The 17,402-nt window shown below is 39.2% G+C and overlaps 1 protein-coding gene across 1 annotated transcript; it reads left to right on the top strand.

Annotated features, from left to right (window-relative positions):
- The first annotated feature begins 4,620 nt into the window (after window positions 1-4,620).
- Window positions 4,621-16,427, top strand: mrps27 (mitochondrial ribosomal protein S27). The gene is made up of 11 exons (XM_084946745.1): window positions 4,621-4,825; window positions 5,085-5,162; window positions 6,644-6,714; window positions 6,808-6,866; window positions 7,355-7,469; window positions 7,978-8,056; window positions 9,993-10,108; window positions 10,327-10,429; window positions 10,565-10,707; window positions 14,063-14,224; window positions 15,979-16,427. Exons 1-11 carry the CDS (start codon window positions 4,738-4,740, stop codon window positions 16,225-16,227), a joined length of 1,263 nt encoding a protein of 420 aa, XP_084802871.1. The 5' UTR covers window positions 4,621-4,737; the 3' UTR covers window positions 16,228-16,427.
- The last annotated feature ends 975 nt before the right edge of the window (window positions 16,428-17,402 follow it).

A 17,402-nucleotide genomic window follows, 5' to 3' on the forward strand; every position in this document is an offset into this window, starting at 1 on the left:
ACTAAATGCCTTATAAACATCGCTGCAAATGTTTTTAAAGCACATGAGCCCAGATGCTAAATTTCGATTCTCAATGTCTCGCACATACCGAGCGAGAAATGATTGCTGCGAGTTTCAGAAAGCTTGCCTCTCTCCTCCTGCTTCTCTTTCAAAGCAGAGGAAGAGGAAGAGAAAACACCTCTCCCCTTCTCTCTTTTAGGTTGTGATCAAACAGCAGTGACGGACACAGTGGGTGTCCCAGACAAAGGCTTCATATGTCTGTATGACTCAGAATAAAGCATTGTTTCTCCTCGTTGCAGAAGTCTCACTGAAAATAGAAATACTACATGAAAAAAATGGAAATTGCAATATTGCACAGTGCGCTGTGTGGGATAACTCGCACTTAAGATTGCTGGATTGTAAAGAAATTAGCAAAATGTGACTATAAACATTACTTACTATGCTTCAGTCCACAGTATGTGCTGTGGGCTACATCTCATATAATCATGCCAGTTCAGGTAAACAGTCATTTCTTGTCAGATGAAATGCAGAACAGCAGCTTCTCTATTTTGACCAGCGACGACCACCGTGTCCAAAAGAGCGAAACTGCAAACAGTTTGAGGAAGTTCTCACATCCTCCTCTTCTTTCCTTTCCTCACCTACATGTTTCAGTCCGAGCCACTTGCCTGAAGAGAAACCACAGAGAGTCGGCTGTATCACCATCTCCTGTTCACAGTTAGCTCCTCTTTATCTAATCTCCTCTGAAAAAGCATGTTGATCACGTTGAGTCCATCACTTTTTCGTGAACTGAAACTTGAGAGACAATGAGAAGCCAAAGATGAATCAGACACAGGGGAGAACAGGTAAATACGTCTCGGGTGGGAAAATGAATCTCGTGGTTAAAAACAAAAAAACAGCTCGAGTTCTGTGAAAACACTGACCATAAGCATCATGCCTTCAGTGGTTACTCAGAGACAGCCAAATCACACAACCTTTGTGCTATGCTCTATAAACTGAAGAAGAAAGTAGTTGACCAACAGGAATAACCCTCTAAGCCAGGGATGGCAAACTCATTTTACCTTGAGGGCCGCATTCAGCCTACTTCTGTTGCGGGCTGGAAGAGTGAAACTGCACTTCCTGTCAGTGTTCAGCGTTCACGTCTCAGTTTTTCTACAAGATAAATGTGTAAAATTATAAAATAGAATTTAAGTGTTTTCGCAGGTCTTTGCAATCAGGGAACAAAGAAAATATTCATTCTAATTAACACACATAGAAAATTATTCAGGGCAGCGCTGTGGTCCGGCACTATCACCTCCCAGCAAGAAGGTCCTGAGTTTGACTCCGCCACCAGGCCGGGGCCTTTCTGTGTGGACTTTGCATGTGCTCTCTGTTTTTGTCTGGGTACTCTGGCTTCCTCCCACAGTCTAAAGGCATGCAGTTAGTGGGGTTAGGTTAATTTGTGAGTCTAATGCACTCATAGGTGTTTCTCTTTGTGTTAGCCAGGCTGGCTGGCACTGTCCAGGGTGGACACTGCCTCTCAGCCTATGGTAGTTGGGATAGGCTCCAGTGCTCACCTCCCCCCATGACCCTGATAAGGATAATCCTATTCCCATTTTTCCAAAACGTTGCTTTACCCAAACCATACTGTAGGTTGTGCTAGGGTTGTCATCTGTCTTAAGTCCAATAAATTATTGTTATGATGTTTTCTGTTTCATAATACTGTGATTAAAAAGTTGAGTCAAGGACTGTTTCGGAAAACATTTTGTAACTCAAATGGCTGATAATGACAACAGTTTAAAAGTCTTGGAAAGAAAATTCAACTAAACTTATGAAAAAATAGGAGTCACAACACTTGGCTGGAAAGTTGGGCTGTATATTACAGGGCGGTTCCTGTCCTGCTATCCTGTTTCATCCGGAATGTATTTGAATACTGTTATATAAGCAGGCAAATTACAGCAAGCTGTTTTGGGGTTTTTTGTAGGTTTTTTTTTTACACAATAAATGTTTTCCAAATCATGCACATTCAAGAAGGAACTCAGGATGAGTTGATAACCAGACTGAGGATTAGTAACTTGTAACTTTTTATAATGTGGCTAAAATAGTTTCTCCTTTTAGAGATTCTTATAATTGTCTCATTGTGTAATGTACATTTATTTAATGTCTTAAATACAAATTAAATAAAATTCAGACTATCACGCTGCTCATCCTAGCAAACCTTATATGATAAATTTATCCATTATATTTTGCAGACACATACTATTGGTCAAGCATGCATGTGTTCAATGACAGTTCACATCTATTGCATAAAAAGCCTCCCTACAAAATGCTTTGTCATTCCCTGTATAATGCAGTTCTTTTATCACATCGCACCAACTTGCACCAACATCCTCTAACACTATGGATGAGAAATAAAAAAGGGAAGCAGCAAGGGGATGCCCGTAAGCAAGATCCTGAAAACAAATACTTCTGATTTTTTTTTCATCTCTAAACCACAAACATACCTTTTTTAACATGATGAGAGAAGTGTGGGTTTTAAAACGTGATTTTCAATAAAGGTTCTGTAGACTTTGTATGGCCTTTTGCATAATGGCAAAACAGAAAGGCACAAGATGATATCAGAAATCCCAGTAATGGAACTGAATGGTACACTTCTTGTTTACTTGTAGTGACTACACTGTAATGCATCTCAGGTACAAATTTCCTGTTTTGCTGGTCACTGAGAAAATGAGATGGTGCTAAAATTCTTCCATGTTTTGTTTAACAGAGTGGTCCCACCCTAGTCTCAACCTGTCACCTCCTTTGACCCACAGCCAAGGAGCTAACTGTAATAATAGCTGAGGGCTGTCCTCCTGCAGCTGAACAAAAATACTGGCTGACAAACACAGAGGTGACGGGGGCAACAGCTTTTTACAGACAAATTAATGCACATTTAGGTAAACAAAGTAAGACAACTCAACTCCACATTTATGTCCAACTTCCTGCTTAATTTTGGTGGTTTGCTAGTATTTTTGGGGCTGCCTGCAGTCTAATGGACATGAGAGGACAGATCTAGTAAGCCCTATTGAAAAGCTTGATGAAGCAGTGGTGCTCAATAACTAGCAATGGAACTCTTCATGGCTTTATGTGCAACACAGCATGGCAAAGTGAAGCTCCTTCACTTTTACAGCTGTGTGTGTTTTCCTGTTCTGTCTCTTTCTTATATGAACAGTGCCCTCTATTGTCAAAGAGCAGGTTCTTCTCAAGTATTTCACTCTCGCTTGCAACATAGAATATTATTTATGTTTAACAGATTTTGGGAGTGACCAAAAGTAGCTTCTCTTTCATTTTGATGTGACTTTAATTACCAAAGCCAACCAAGTAATATGTAAACAACTGAATCCAAAAAATCCCCAAAATGTCAAAAATAGAATTCGGGGAATATAAACTAATATTAATGAATTACACATACATCACACCAAATGTAACAAGCTGCAAAGTATTATAGCTTATTATTTAAGATAGATAGATAGATAGATAGATAGATAGATAGATAGATAGATAGATAGATAGATAGATAGATAGATAGATAGATAGATCAACTATTTGTTGGTTAAATAAAAACGTTTTCAAGTTATTTTGATCAGGAAATGTTTATCTCTTTTCATCTACACGTGCTTGTACCAAAGTGGAAGTTAGCTGTCACGGCTGGGGCAGCAGTCGTGTTGTGGAATGAAAGGAGGACCCAAAATGCAGGCAGCCGACTGATGATATGAGTGAGAGTTTATTTACAGGTGACAGTGGCAGGAACAGACAACGAATCATGAGACATACTAACGGAAACCTAAACTGGGAAAACTAAAGAGCAACTAGAAATCCTCAGGACACGGGGTGAAAGGCAGAGAGACGCAGACTGACGGAGGATACCAAAAACGCAGAGATACACAGATGAACGCAGACGAGCCGACAACGAACACAGACCGACACCCACTAAATATACACACACAAGGTAATCGGGTAATCACACACACAGGAGGGGAGAACAGCTGATGACTGGAGGACACAAGCTGAACACAATGACAACAGACACAGACCTTCAGAATAGAACAGGAAATCCAGAACACGAGCCTTCAAAGTAAAACAGGAAACACACAGACTGTTTTACAACACAACACGGGGACATGAACAGAGCACCGAGGACAGACACAGGTAGGGCTGATAAAACACTAAACGTCAGGTTCAACCCTAAACTAATACAAAATCAGAATAAACACAAGGCACAAAAATGAACTTCAAGGAAACACAAAACGCTGGGTCAAAATGACCCAGGACCATGACATTAGCAACCTTGTGGTGAAACTTGTGGTTAGTAGGCTGGAAGTGTGTATTCTCTACATTATCTGCAAGTCATTCCTGATAAATTTCAGGAAATCAAAACATTTCCTGTAAAGTATTTTGTTGCTTGGTGCACACAGCAAGGTAGAACAGTAAAAATTATTAGATTAAGTTAAATTAAATATCAATAATATCTAATTGTAACTTCATTAATAATTAATTGAATCATAAAAATGTACGAATTGTGTTTATAATATATTATTATTGTTTTTAAATTTTTTTGTTTTAATTTGTTTTTACAGGTAGCAACAAAAAAACAAAACAAACAACAACAACAAAAACCAAACCAAAAACTTTTCTGCTTTCCTGTTGTCACTTTTGGTATAATCCACTTTTGCCATAATCCACTTTTGCCTGTCATCAAACTCCCCCGGCGCCTGCCACGAGATGGTATCGTCTAATATGGCAGCCTCCGTGTTGAAGCGATGTGCGACTGCTGCTGTCAAAGTTAAAAGTTTATCTCCGTCTCTTTCAGGTAGACACATCATGCATTTGGTTAAGACTCAATATAGAGTAGGATTTAATTTTAGTTTCATATTTAACGTCTATTTTTTGTTTTTTACGGTCAATATTTGAATGTTCATAGAGGTGGAGCTAAATGCCCTCAGTTCATGGTAACGTTAGCTAACAACATAAAGCTAAACTAACCGGCATTTGAGTTTTCCTGTCATTTTAAAGCCATGAGCAACTCATTTGCCCAAATATTTGATTGATGTGTGCATTTCTCTTCACAGCGCGACGATGGTTGCTTTCAGCAGCTTACACAGACAGCAAAATGTGGGAGGCGAGAGAGAAAGATCCTCAGAACCTGGGTAAGAGTTAAATCTCCACATTACACACATAATGAAAAGACAAGCAAACAAAGGGCTTGTCAAGATTTGGATCATTATCCAGGGAAACGTAGCATTTTCCACCAAGTCAAGAAGTGTCAAACTAATAAAGCAATAAGACTGACTATAATGCCCTTAATTCCAAATAATTATTAAAGCATTAATAGTTTATTGCCTTTAATAAACTGTTTAAAAAACAGATTATAAGCAGCCTGAGACGTGTAAAGAAACCTAAGTGCCACTTTCACTAAACATGGCACTACATTCAGTTTACTGCACTTACAGGTTGTTTTTTTCTGCTTTTGTGTCTTCATTTTAAAACAACAAAATCTTCTCATTTTGGGACTAAAACATACAAGTGCATCTTTAAACAGCATGTCGAAATCTAGAAATACTTTTAACTTTACATAGATTTGCTGCTCCTGCGCTGGTCCACCAAGAATGCATTTTATTTAATATTTTTCTCTATTTAGCACTTTCCTCTTCCAATCACACACTGGTTGTTATTATTATTTATTTATTTTTTCGACCCCTACACATTCACAAATGCTCACACTCAATTGGGGCAGCTTGACGTTCAGTATCTTGCCCAAGGTTTCTTCAGTGTGAATGGAGGTGTTATGAAGTCAGCCACTGACCTTCCAGTTAGAGTGGGTAGAGTGCGTAGGATACTATCTTCTGTGGCTCAGGAGCAGGTTGGCTTCAATATGGATGGACAGGATTAGAAATGAGTACATCAGAGAGACAACTCCAATCAAGCAGTTTAGAGACTTTGGGTTGGATATGTAAAAAGAGTAGATAGTGAATATATTAGACACATGATGTTGAGGAAGGAGCTGCCAGGCAGGAGAAAAAGTGCAGACCCCAGAGAAGGTTGATGGGTGTAGTGATGGAGGGCAATCAGAGGGTTGGTGTGACAGGAGGAAGTTAAGTATAGGGTGAGTTAAGTATAAGTATAGGGTGAGATGAAGGCAAATTATCCATTGTTGTGGCCCCCAAAGGGAACACCAGAAAATTACCCCCCCCCCTCCAGTAACCCATAGTTGTACAAATATAGAATATTATTCTAGTACAGTAAATTAGTTTGTCTTGGGAGAATTATTAAAAAAGAGAAATTTTTTTCTGGAAATATTTACACCATTTGATGCTCATTGCAGAAGTCCAGCATCAAATACTACTGTGTGTACACTTCATCAACACAGGGTGGCAGTGTAGCACTGCAGCCTCATGGTGTTACAGACGAAATTTACCTGCTTCACAAAGTGTACATAATTTATACTGGTAGTTTAACAAAGTTTAAATACAATTTAATTAGATAATACCGAAGTTGTGAAAAGTTGTAAATCACCATAATAAAACTCATATTTAAAAAAAAAAAAAAAAAATTCTACTCTGGAAAGCTTATTCTCTAGTTTATTTTACTATAATTCTGGTATTTTTTTAAATCCTTCTTAAACTTGCAGCTGTACTCGCCAACACTATGGACAGGACATATGACAGGAATCTCCCTGTTAGCTCTCTGATTATGTCACGGGTAAGCTGCGTCTACATTAAATGGACCATATTTAGTTTTTTTATTTATTTGCTGTAAACTTGATTTTTCATGGCACACTGTTTTCTGTTTCAGTTTGTGGACAACATATCATCCCGGGAAGAAATTGATCAAGCAGAGTACTACCTTTATAAGTAATCAGATATCATTTTTACATCTTCTGCATCTGTGCCAAATGTCTGCTGCTGCTTTTGGTTTTTGTGGTACCAGTCTGTGTGTTTTTGTTGGACTGAACTGTCTGTTTGGTTTGTCTGTTTTGATTTATATTCAGTCACATGCTCTTCTTTGTTCGGGGCAACTCCAGACCTTTCCTGTTTACTCCTTCCTCTGGAATCTGCACCCATTCTTGTGATGGCAAGATTTAGTGTGTTTCCCAACTGCACTCTAGTTCAGGGCGCATTCATTTTCATAATCGGGAAACACTGAACGAGTTTAGATGTGCTTCTGCTGATATATTCTTATTCCTATCTCTGATTTCCAGGATAAAGTTGTGGTTCAGCACCTGAAACTGTTTACCGTATACTTGTCATGTGATTTCCTGTCTTCCTCTTGTTGTTGTGTTTGTATCTATTTCTATTTTAAAGCATGTGAAACAACTTTTTTTCCCAAAAATTTCTTTAAGGTTTCGTCACAGTCCAAACTGTTGGTACCTGCGAGACTGGACCATTCACGGCTGGATCAGACAGTGTCTAAAATATGGGGCTAGAGATAAGGCCTTGCACACACTTAAAAACAAGGTACACTATAATATTCACTCAGTTTATTCTTTGGGAAATAAACTACGCTGAGAGCACTGTTTGGGCCTTACATATGAACCTTATCTCAATGATCGGAGAGGAAATCTGATCAAGGCTGTCATCATGAGACAGCACAGACTCATTGTAAAGCACTGAGGCGTGTTTTCAAACCGATCTGACCAGCACAAATAATGTTAAACGTGGTTGACATTTTCAGCCCAGCGCTTTTTTTCAGTTCCTGAATGCGTTATAGTATCTGAGCATCCCTGAATTACTCCAGAAACAGATGTCAGGTTGCCAGTGACGCGTTTACAGTGAGGTAAAGGCGATCACCGCTGTAGTTGTTTTGATTGGCGGTATACAACTCTGACGCAAGAGCTTTCATTGTCACTAATGCACTGAGAAGCAGTCTTATTGCTGCATGTGATACACACCTTCGTCATTAAATAATGTAGAAAAAAGTTGATGTTTTTCCATGATGCCAATATTTTGATATCTCTGTGTGCAGATCCAGTATGGAATATTCCCAGATGACTTCACCTTCAATCTCCTCATGGATTCCTTCATTAAGGATGCAGACTTTAAAAGTAAGACTTAGTTTAAAAATCAATTTTCATTTAACCTTTGGGAAGCATAAGCACCACACAGACTACAAGGCCAACCCCTTGCAGGTTTCCAAGCACATTCTTGTTTGCTTGAAATGTTCAAATCACCAAAATCTGATTTCAACATTTCTTTCCTTGTTTGATAAAGACGGGGGTAAAGGGAAGCTTGTTTTTTCTATTTATTTATGTTTTCTATAATAACATTAGACCGTAAATAATTGTCTTGCAGAGCCGCTGTTTCAGTTGAATGTGAAAGTTTTGATTCCATTTGATAAAAGTGCTTATATGCTGTAAAGTTTCAAAACAGTAGCTCAGATCTGATGTTGTTGAATTACTTTTTAGGTTTCGTCTGTTAGTTTCCTTTATTAGTGGTTCCCAAATGTTGCTATTGTGACGTACCTCAACAGCTTACAGCCTTGCCAGATGAACTCTCAATGCCCCGTCATGTTTTGTACAACAAGTGATTTGGATTAAAACTGGGTGGGCGCATAGAACTAATTTTGGGGTGGTTTTGGATCCTTTGTCATTAAAAGAAAATTACAGTGTCCTTAATTATATACTCATCCACGACACTCCAGTTGATGGTTAGCAAATTCTATGTAAAGGACTATATAGTGAGCTAATGGCCAGCCAAGATTTAACTTAGTTAACAGTGCCTAGAAAAAGAATTTGCACAATAAAACACAACGCTTATAAAATCAGCTAAAAGAATCAATGTCCTGCGAATATGCTGAGTGTAATTAATAAACAGTAGTTAATAAATACTTTGGGGAACTTCATGTTTCAATACATTGCTGTCATACACCTTGCTTTCATTTTGCAAGTTGTATGACACCTTGTTTGTGTCATTTCGCTTTATGCACAGTTTACAATATACTATAGACCACTGGTTTTATGCTCCTTTTTCTGGGATACCAGGATTCTCTGCTATACAGGACATAATCATAGTGCAGATTTGGACACCACTGTAAAATGGTGAACTCACCATATACTGGTAGTTTATCATACAGCTTCTTTTCACTTCCAAGAGTTTATACACACGACACACAGTGGCGCCGAGTATGGCAGCCTCATCGCGAGCTCCCCCAAGCAACAGCTGGTTTTAGTGTTTAATTTTCCTTTTCCTTTATTTTTTCTCCCATTCTTATATTTTGCTTGTTCTTATGTTATTGTATTGTATTTTGCTCACCCCTGTTGCTTGTGAAGCTTGGACACAAGAATTTCACTCGCATGTGCTGTACCAGTGTACCTGCACATGTGATGTGACAATAAAAGTATTATTTATTTAACAAAAACTAAGTGCAGTGTAAGTTTTAGATTTCTCCTAGCAACCCAAACAACTCAAACTTATTTTTTCTTTTTTTTTGTATGTAACTTGTCATGAACATTAACATTTAGCATGCTGAGGCCTGCAGATTCTGAGATGTAGCTCTTGGGTTTCTCTGAGCATTGCACAGTGTTAGCTTGGGGTGAGGCTCCTGGGAAGTTTGGCACCTGTCTTGACTGTTTTTCACAAGTAATTAATCTTTTGTGTGAACTGACAGAGTTCAGATTGTTTGGAAATGGCCATATAAGCCTTCTCAGATTGATGGACAACAGCAAGTCTTCTCTGAGATCAGTGCTGATGTCTTTTCTCTTTGGCATTCTGTTAACACACATCTGAATGAACTGGTGGTTCACCAAAAAATATAGAGGCAGTCACACATAATCAAATAGTTGTGTGCATTTGATTATGAGTACCTGGCTGCTACTTATCCCCCTAGTTCTTATGTAAGCAGTAAGAGTTTACTCAGTTTTTCACACACAAGCTTACTCCTATCCAGATTATGAAACTTCTGTAATATAAAAAATGTTTGTCATATAGAGATATTGGGAAATGTTATCTGAGAATGTTTGTTTGTTTTTTATAACTGTTCAGGTGCGTGTTCTGTGGTTGAAGAGGTGATGCTTCAGGAGGCTTTTGATCTTCCCTCCACTCAGATCCTGTCTCTGTATGCTCTGGGCAGTTACCTAGCAACCAGACCACAACTTTCTGTGAGTGAATCAGCAGCTCTGAAGGTGTTTAGGACAGCTAATGACTCTAGAATATTCTTATGACTGGAAATTGCAAAATCAATTTCCTGTGATTCAAAAAGGGGCATCTTAGGGGGTTTCATTCTAAACTTTTATACATTTTTGTAAAAAGAGATGCCCGATGCTAATTAGCATGTTGCAGTAGAAGTAATAAAACACTTGTTCTTTGCTGCGATCAGGTGCCAGAAGAACGGGCTCTGGGGGTATCGCTGCTCATCTGTGGACAGAAGCAAGACAACACCATTGGCCTCAGTGCTCAGCTGCTTGGCAATGCTTTCCTCGGTAAGTGCTTGAGTTTTTTTTCTTGCATTTTTTTTAAGTAATTTTTTTTGCTGTGATTGATAGTTTTGTTTTTTCTCCTGTAGCCTTTCATTATGCCACTTGTCTCATTTGTTTTCCTCCTTCTTCATCATCCAGGCAAGGTAGAAAATTTAAAGGGCATACATGCCGTCTTCAAAGGAATGCCTCTCTTCTGGGGTCGAGGATATCTGGGCAGAGCGCTGGCCATTATGGAGAGAGTGGCTACTGCTTCTAGTGATGTCAAACTGTCCAAAGATACAGTGAGGGCAAACAAATCGTGCTTCATTTTGTGTGTTTTGTGTTAGGGTTGAACAACAAATTACATTTTTTCCTGACTGGTGTTTCTTAGTATATTCATAGAAAAGTTTGTGCAGCTTGTTCTGGAAGAGACTTTAAAACCACAGATGATAGAAAGAAGTGAGATGAAGGACACATTGCAGCCTCTTATTGTACAGATTTGTACCTGAGCAGCAAAACATAAGGTGCACAGCTGACACCAACTCATAACTAAAGCAAATCTCCTTTTTTTGGAGTGGATCAGTTTCTCTGTGCAAGTGGCAAGTTAAGTCCAAAAATACCAAATGCTATTTCCTTTGAGCACAAAAAGGAACTGAAATGGACTTGATGAGTTGATGACACCTGATTTAGTTGTTCAGTTGCCTAACCCTTGTACATATCCTGTCTTACATAAGTATGTCCTCAGACTAGAGACGCTTTCCTGCAGTATTGACATGGTGCAACTTCTTTATTTTAAAGATCTTCTTCATTTATACAGTTAATTTCACAATTTAATTGGGTATTAATAGGGCCTGTGCAGTTCAGTTCAGCACATCTAAATTAATTATTGGCGCCTTTCTGGCCCTCATAGAAATTGGGAGCAGAGGATGTGGTGTTTTTATTGTTTTTCTCTGGGAGTTCTGGTTTCTCCCACCTTCAAAAATCAGCTAAGTCCATGCTGATAATGTCATCTGAGGACACTCTTCTTTTTATGTCAAAGTTGTATCGATCCCTGAATTGGTGTCTGGGCCAGCACTCACCTCATTAAGCATCTCAGGGTAATGCACAATTTGCAAACATATTTAAATATCAAAATCAGTAATGAGAGAGCAAAAACATTGAACATTGCAACCCCAGATATCCCTGATTATGTCCCATGTGTGAGTCTGATTAACTTTACAAAAGGTGCCAATGATGGCATACATTATTCTTTCATATAGGCAGAAAAATATCAGTAAGACAACTGCTGCGTAATACAACACAAATGTTCTGTGCTCATGCAAATGCACAATATGCTAGAACTGTTTATAGTTATACAGGGAGTGCAGAATTATTAGGCAAGTTGTATTTTTGAGGAATAATTTTATTATTGAACAACAACCATGTTCTCAATGAACCCAAAAAACTCATTAATATCAAAGCTGAATGTTTTTGGAAGTAGTTTTTAGTTTGTTTTTAGTTTTAGCTATTTTAGGGGGATATCTGTGTGTGCAGGTGACTATTACTGTGCATAATTATTAGGCAACTTAACAAAAAACAAATATATACCCATTTCAATTATTTATTTTTACCAGTGAAACCAATATAACATCTCCACATTCACAAATATACATTTCTGACATTCAAAAACAAAACAAAAACAATCAGCGACCAATATAGCCACCTTTCTTTGCAAGGACACTCAAAAGCCTGCCATCCATGGATTCTGTCAGTGTTTTGATCTGTTCACCATCAACATTGCGTGCAGCAGCAACCACAGCCTCCCAGACACTGTTCAGAGAGGTGTACTGTTTTCCCTCCTTGTAAATCTCACATTTGATGATGGACCACAGGTTCTCAATGGGGTTCAGATCAGGTGAACAAGGAGGCCATGTCATTAGTTTTTCTTCTTTTATACCCTTTCTTGCCAGCCACGCTGTGGAGTACTTGGACGCGTGTGATGGAGCATTGTCCTGCATGAAAATCATGTTTTTCTTGAAGGATGCAGACTTCTTCCTGTACCACTGCTTGAAGAAGGTGTCTTCCAGAAACTGGCAGTAGGACTGGGAGTTGAGCTTGACTCCATCCTCAACCCGAAAAGGCCCCACAAGCTCATCTTTGATGATACCAGTCCAAACCAGTACTCCACCTCCACCTTGCTGGCGTCTGAGTCGGACTGGAGCTCTCTGCCCTTTACCAATCCAGCCACGGGCCCATCCATCTGGCCCATCAAGACTCACTCTCATTTCATCAGTCCATAAAACCTTAGAAAAATCAGTCTTGAGATATTTCTTGGCCCAGTCTTGACGTTTCAGCTTGTGTGTCTTGTTCAGTGGTGGTCGTCTTTCAGCCTTTCTTACCTTGGCCATGTCTCTGAGTATTGCACACCTTGTGCTTTTGGGCACTCCAGTGATGTTGCAGCTCTGAAATATGGCCAAACTGGTGGCAAGTGGCATCTTGGCAGCTGCACGCTTGACTTTTCTCAGTTCATGGGCAGTTATTTTGCGCCTTGGTTTTTCCACACGCTTCTTGCGACCCTGTTGACTATTTTGAATGAAACGCTTGATTGTTCGATGATCACGCTTCAGAAGCTTTGCAATTTTGAGACTGCTGCATCCCTCTGCAAGATATCTCACTATTTTTGACTTTTCTGAGCCTGTCAAGTCCTTTTTTTGACCCATTTTGCCAAAGGAAAGGAAGTTGCCTAATAATTATGCACACCTGATATAGGGTGTTGATGTCATTAGACCACACCCCTTCTCATTACAGAGATGCACATCACCTAATATGCTTAATTGGTAGTAGGCTTTCGAGCCTATACAGCTTGGAGTAAGACAACATGCATGAAGAGGATGATGTGGACAAAATACTCATTTGCCTAATAATTCTGCACTCCCTGTATAGTTCATAACAAACACCTATCTGAGCCATACCAGACAGCATTGCTCTTTGTTCTCATTTGGGCACCTGATATCAGCCCCCTAACTGTGGGTTTGATGTCAAACGGATGTATTTCTTAACGTGTTAGTTTGCTGTTGTAAAATGAGCGTGGATTAAACTGCGTGCAGCATTGCAAATAGTCCACAGGCTGCTTATTACTTTCCAGGTAGGCTGCTTGGCACAGACAGCATTGTGTGACACACACGCTGTCATGATTTTGCAATTTTTACATATATGCGCAGGATGTAGCATCTCTAATCCGCTCTCTGCTGTCCAGTTCAATAGTTCAGCTTTGTCTGCATCTAATGAGATTTTGAAGAGCCTGGAGCTCTGAGGTTGTCTTTGACAATCACTGCAACAGAAAGTGAACAGCCTGCGTCACACAATAGCACAGCAATAACGTAGACAGAGAAGATAACGCCATAGGACAGAGAGGAAGTATTACATCTCAATGAAGGTGCTGCTGCCTCAGGTCACAGTTAATCTTACTTCTTCCTAAGATTAAGAGGTGACTTGTCAAGTAAGGTGTATAACCCTGCGTCATTAAATGTCTGGCCTGTTTTCATTCCAGTAAGAGACTTTACTTGCATAATGTAATTTTCAGCAAAAAGACCAGAAAACAGTTGTTTCAGAACATGCTTCATTACAAAATGTTATCTTTCTGCATAAATAACATTAATGTTTGTGATTATTTTTCAGCTGGGATATGTGAATGACTTGCTCCACGACATGCCTTTGACCTCAGAGTCAGACTCTTCTGGAGAGGAGTCAGGAGGTGAAGAGGACAAGAAAGAAAACACTGTAGATGAAGACGATCAGGCCGAAGCTGCTAAGCTACCTGAGTATGTCAAGAAATTCAAGGTGGGTCTTTGTTTGTACTTACAGCTCAAAGTTGCATCAAATGTAATTATAGGGGCATGCTGGTAAAAACGAGGTTATAACTTAGAAGTCAAGCTGCTGTGAGCAGCATGCTTTGTTTTTTTTAAGGGACAGATTAAAATATAAGGCAAGAGGTGGGGCAGAAGTATGTTTTCCCTCCCATTTGTCCATCTTTCAGCAAGATTACACAACAACCACCAAGCTGAAACCTGATGGAAAGGTGTAGCCTAGACAAAGGAAAGACCCATTAAAAATTTGATGTGGCTCCAAATCATTTTGTTTTCCAAAAATGCAAAATACCCTGTTGGGCTATAGGATACGCTTTCCAACTGCGCTCTAGTTTAAAAAGTTTGCAAACAGCATAAGATGGGGTTTTTTTGACTGTCAGAAGTGCTTTTCTCCATTCTGCCTACTGTCTTGTATTACCACTGAACTGATAGTAAAATAAATGAATAAAATTATTATTTTCCACTTATTTTTGAATAAGTGGACTGTTAATTAGGGATTCTTACATTGGTAGTTACGTTGTTGATTCTCTAAACGATAATTTATATATATATATTTTTCTCTTTAAATTAAAGCAAAGCTTCTGTTTGCATTTGTCGTTGCTCACTAAGGTGTAGTGGGCATGTTCTTGAGACCATGCTGAAAACATTTCCTTCCTCATAGAACATTTTCTTCCAAATCTTTCCAGCTGGCATTCTTCTTCTTCTTTCCTGGCTTTGTAGATCCATTAACGTTCCTGAAACATAACTACCACCTGTAGATCAGCGGACCAGTGTAAAAGCCTTAGCTGGGATGTGGATTTTATCAGTTGCGTGCATCAGGGTTTATAATGCTTCTTGGTGCACCTACAGGAGAACAAAGAAAACAGAGTCCAGTTTGCTGTATAGTGGTGGTCAGAGCTTCTTTTTGCAAATCCAGATGTTGATACTTTGACTTTCAGTACATTCTGATATCAAATGCTGTAGAATATGTGCACACACATAATTACTATTGGATACATGAAATATCTGCACCTGCCAGTGTTTTTATCAAATAGCTGAATCTGAATCATTATTGATTTCATTTTCTGCACTATGCATCCTGACATGCGCTGTATGTATCCACATAAAACCAGGTTTATTTATCAGTCTTTATTTTCTATTTATTTTAAACTCATAGATGTGAAATTATTGTTGTGTAGTAATGATGCAAATGGATATGCACTTATACCACAATCATAAATGATCAACCTTCTGAATAAAAGTAGGTTTACAGAGAAACTTTGATTGATCTCAATACATACAGCATTATTGCCACAGGGTAAAGATAAATTTCACTGGCTGACTGGCCAGGTGCCCCCTATAGGCATGTGTGTGGCTGCATCCAGAGGGGGATTTCCCCTCATGGCCAAAATGTTTGCAGGATGAAAATTTGGAACAAAATGGCTGCAACTGTTTATTTGACGTTTGCGCATCATAAAAAAAAAAAAACTACATTTGGTCATAGATTTAAGGGATATTTCAGACCACGAAGCTAAGATAATAAACACTGGAATTATTGGAAAGTCCGGTTGTTCTTGAATGCATCATATCTTGACAGATTTTCTGTGCAGCCATGATTCTCGGTGTGTGTCACATATTGGAAGTGACTTTTCTGGGTCACAGGTTTTCACCCAAGTCATTTAAATGAAGTGATGAGATCATTCCTTTGTGCGTTCAACTTTTTTTTTTTTTGTTGCCCTGCCTCTCCAGGAATTGAGCAGCCAGCTGGAGTCTCAGGGTAAAGTGGAGTCAACCTCTTTCCAGGATTTAGTGACCGCTCTGGCCCAGCAGAACCTGGCTGCTGCCGAGACACCGGACCTCGAGCAGTATGAGAGCCGGGTGCAGGCCTGGGAGGCCGAGAAGAGGCAGCTGATCCAGAGAGAGAAGGAGATGAGGGAAAAGGCTGAGCAGGAGAAACAGGAGCGATTAGCTGCTATGGCTGCAGCTCAGCAGGTGTAGAAACTTTTTACATGGAGTGAACTGTCCGTCGAGTATGTACTTTAAAATGTGTATACTTGTGAGTGTATTATTATCATTGCACTGGATTCTGTCACTTATTACTTTTGTATATATCAGTTATTGTGTTTGTGGCTCTGTTTTTATAGAATAGAGCTAATATAAATAGGCTGTCAAAATAAAACACACTTTCAGTTCTATCACATATTTGTATTTCACATTTATTGTTTGTCTGCCGTGGACTATGGGATGATATCATCACTGGAACTTATGCTCACATCAATTGTTAAGCCCGATCGTAGGGTGACCTCATGTAAGCAAAAAGATGGAAAAGCTAGGGAAAGATCGTCCCATCACATCCTCCCACTCCTTTTCCTCTTTGCCTGCAGTCGTCTTTGTCACATGTTTGTGTGTTTTCTGTGTGCGCACGTCTGTCAAAAGCATCTTGGGGAGTTTTTTCTCACGGGCCACATTACACAAGATAATTTGCTGATAGCAAATCTAGAGAAAAACAAATTATTTGCCTAGAAAGGAATGCAGTTTTGACCAGAAATCTTTCCGTTCACATGAAAAAGTCAATAATGTTGTATAGCTCCTGATAAATGTAAGACCAGACAAAGTGCACGTCAGGCTAAATTATTAGGAAACTATCTTCATAAAAGTTCAATGTCAGCTAATACAGAAATATCACTCTAATAGCAACGACACGTTAACTAACAAATGAAGTTTGGACTCTGCACAAAAGATAAGATAATAGATCTTGGGGGGGGGGAATGCTGTTGTGGTAGTGCAGATAATGCATTCATTCTACATTATGCTGCAGCTATTCAGTATTCAGAGCACGAGCTTGGGAAACAGCCTGGTATGCAGTCCAGGATGAATGAGCAGCACAAAACGCTGAAACAAGAACCATTGTGATCCCGAGGCACCTCACTAACAGTTCTCAGAGTGGCTCTGCATTCATAGTTGGTGTTTGCTTAATGGTGTTATTGCATAAATTGGACCGCCTAGAAAAATATTAAAGCACGCAGGTGTTGAGTCACACTTTCAGCTCTGGCTCCACTTACTGATTTATAACTGATTATGAATTGAGACTTTGCGTTCTTAAAAGAAAAGGTTTACTAAATCAAGATTTTACAGTTTTGTGGTGTAAATGTTTGCACCACCTGATGAGGTGA

Source organism: Perissodus microlepis, chromosome 12 (genome assembly GCF_051167445.1).
Source record: "Perissodus microlepis isolate ML-2025 ecotype Zambia chromosome 12, ASM5116744v1, whole genome shotgun sequence".
Lineage (NCBI taxonomy): Eukaryota > Metazoa > Chordata > Actinopteri > Cichliformes > Cichlidae > Perissodus > Perissodus microlepis.

Bases quoted from the DNA above. Each gene is read 5' to 3' on its own strand.
- mrps27 (XM_084946745.1), top strand. From the start codon at position 4,738: ATGGTATCGTCTAATATGGCAGCCTCCGTGTTGAAGCGATGTGCGACT. The intron at 4,826-5,084 runs GTAGACACATCA...TTCTCTTCACAG, and splicing joins TTTATCTCCGTCTCTTTCAG to CGCGACGATGGTTGCTTTCA. The intron at 6,867-7,354 runs GTAATCAGATAT...AATTTCTTTAAG, and splicing joins GCAGAGTACTACCTTTATAA to GTTTCGTCACAGTCCAAACT.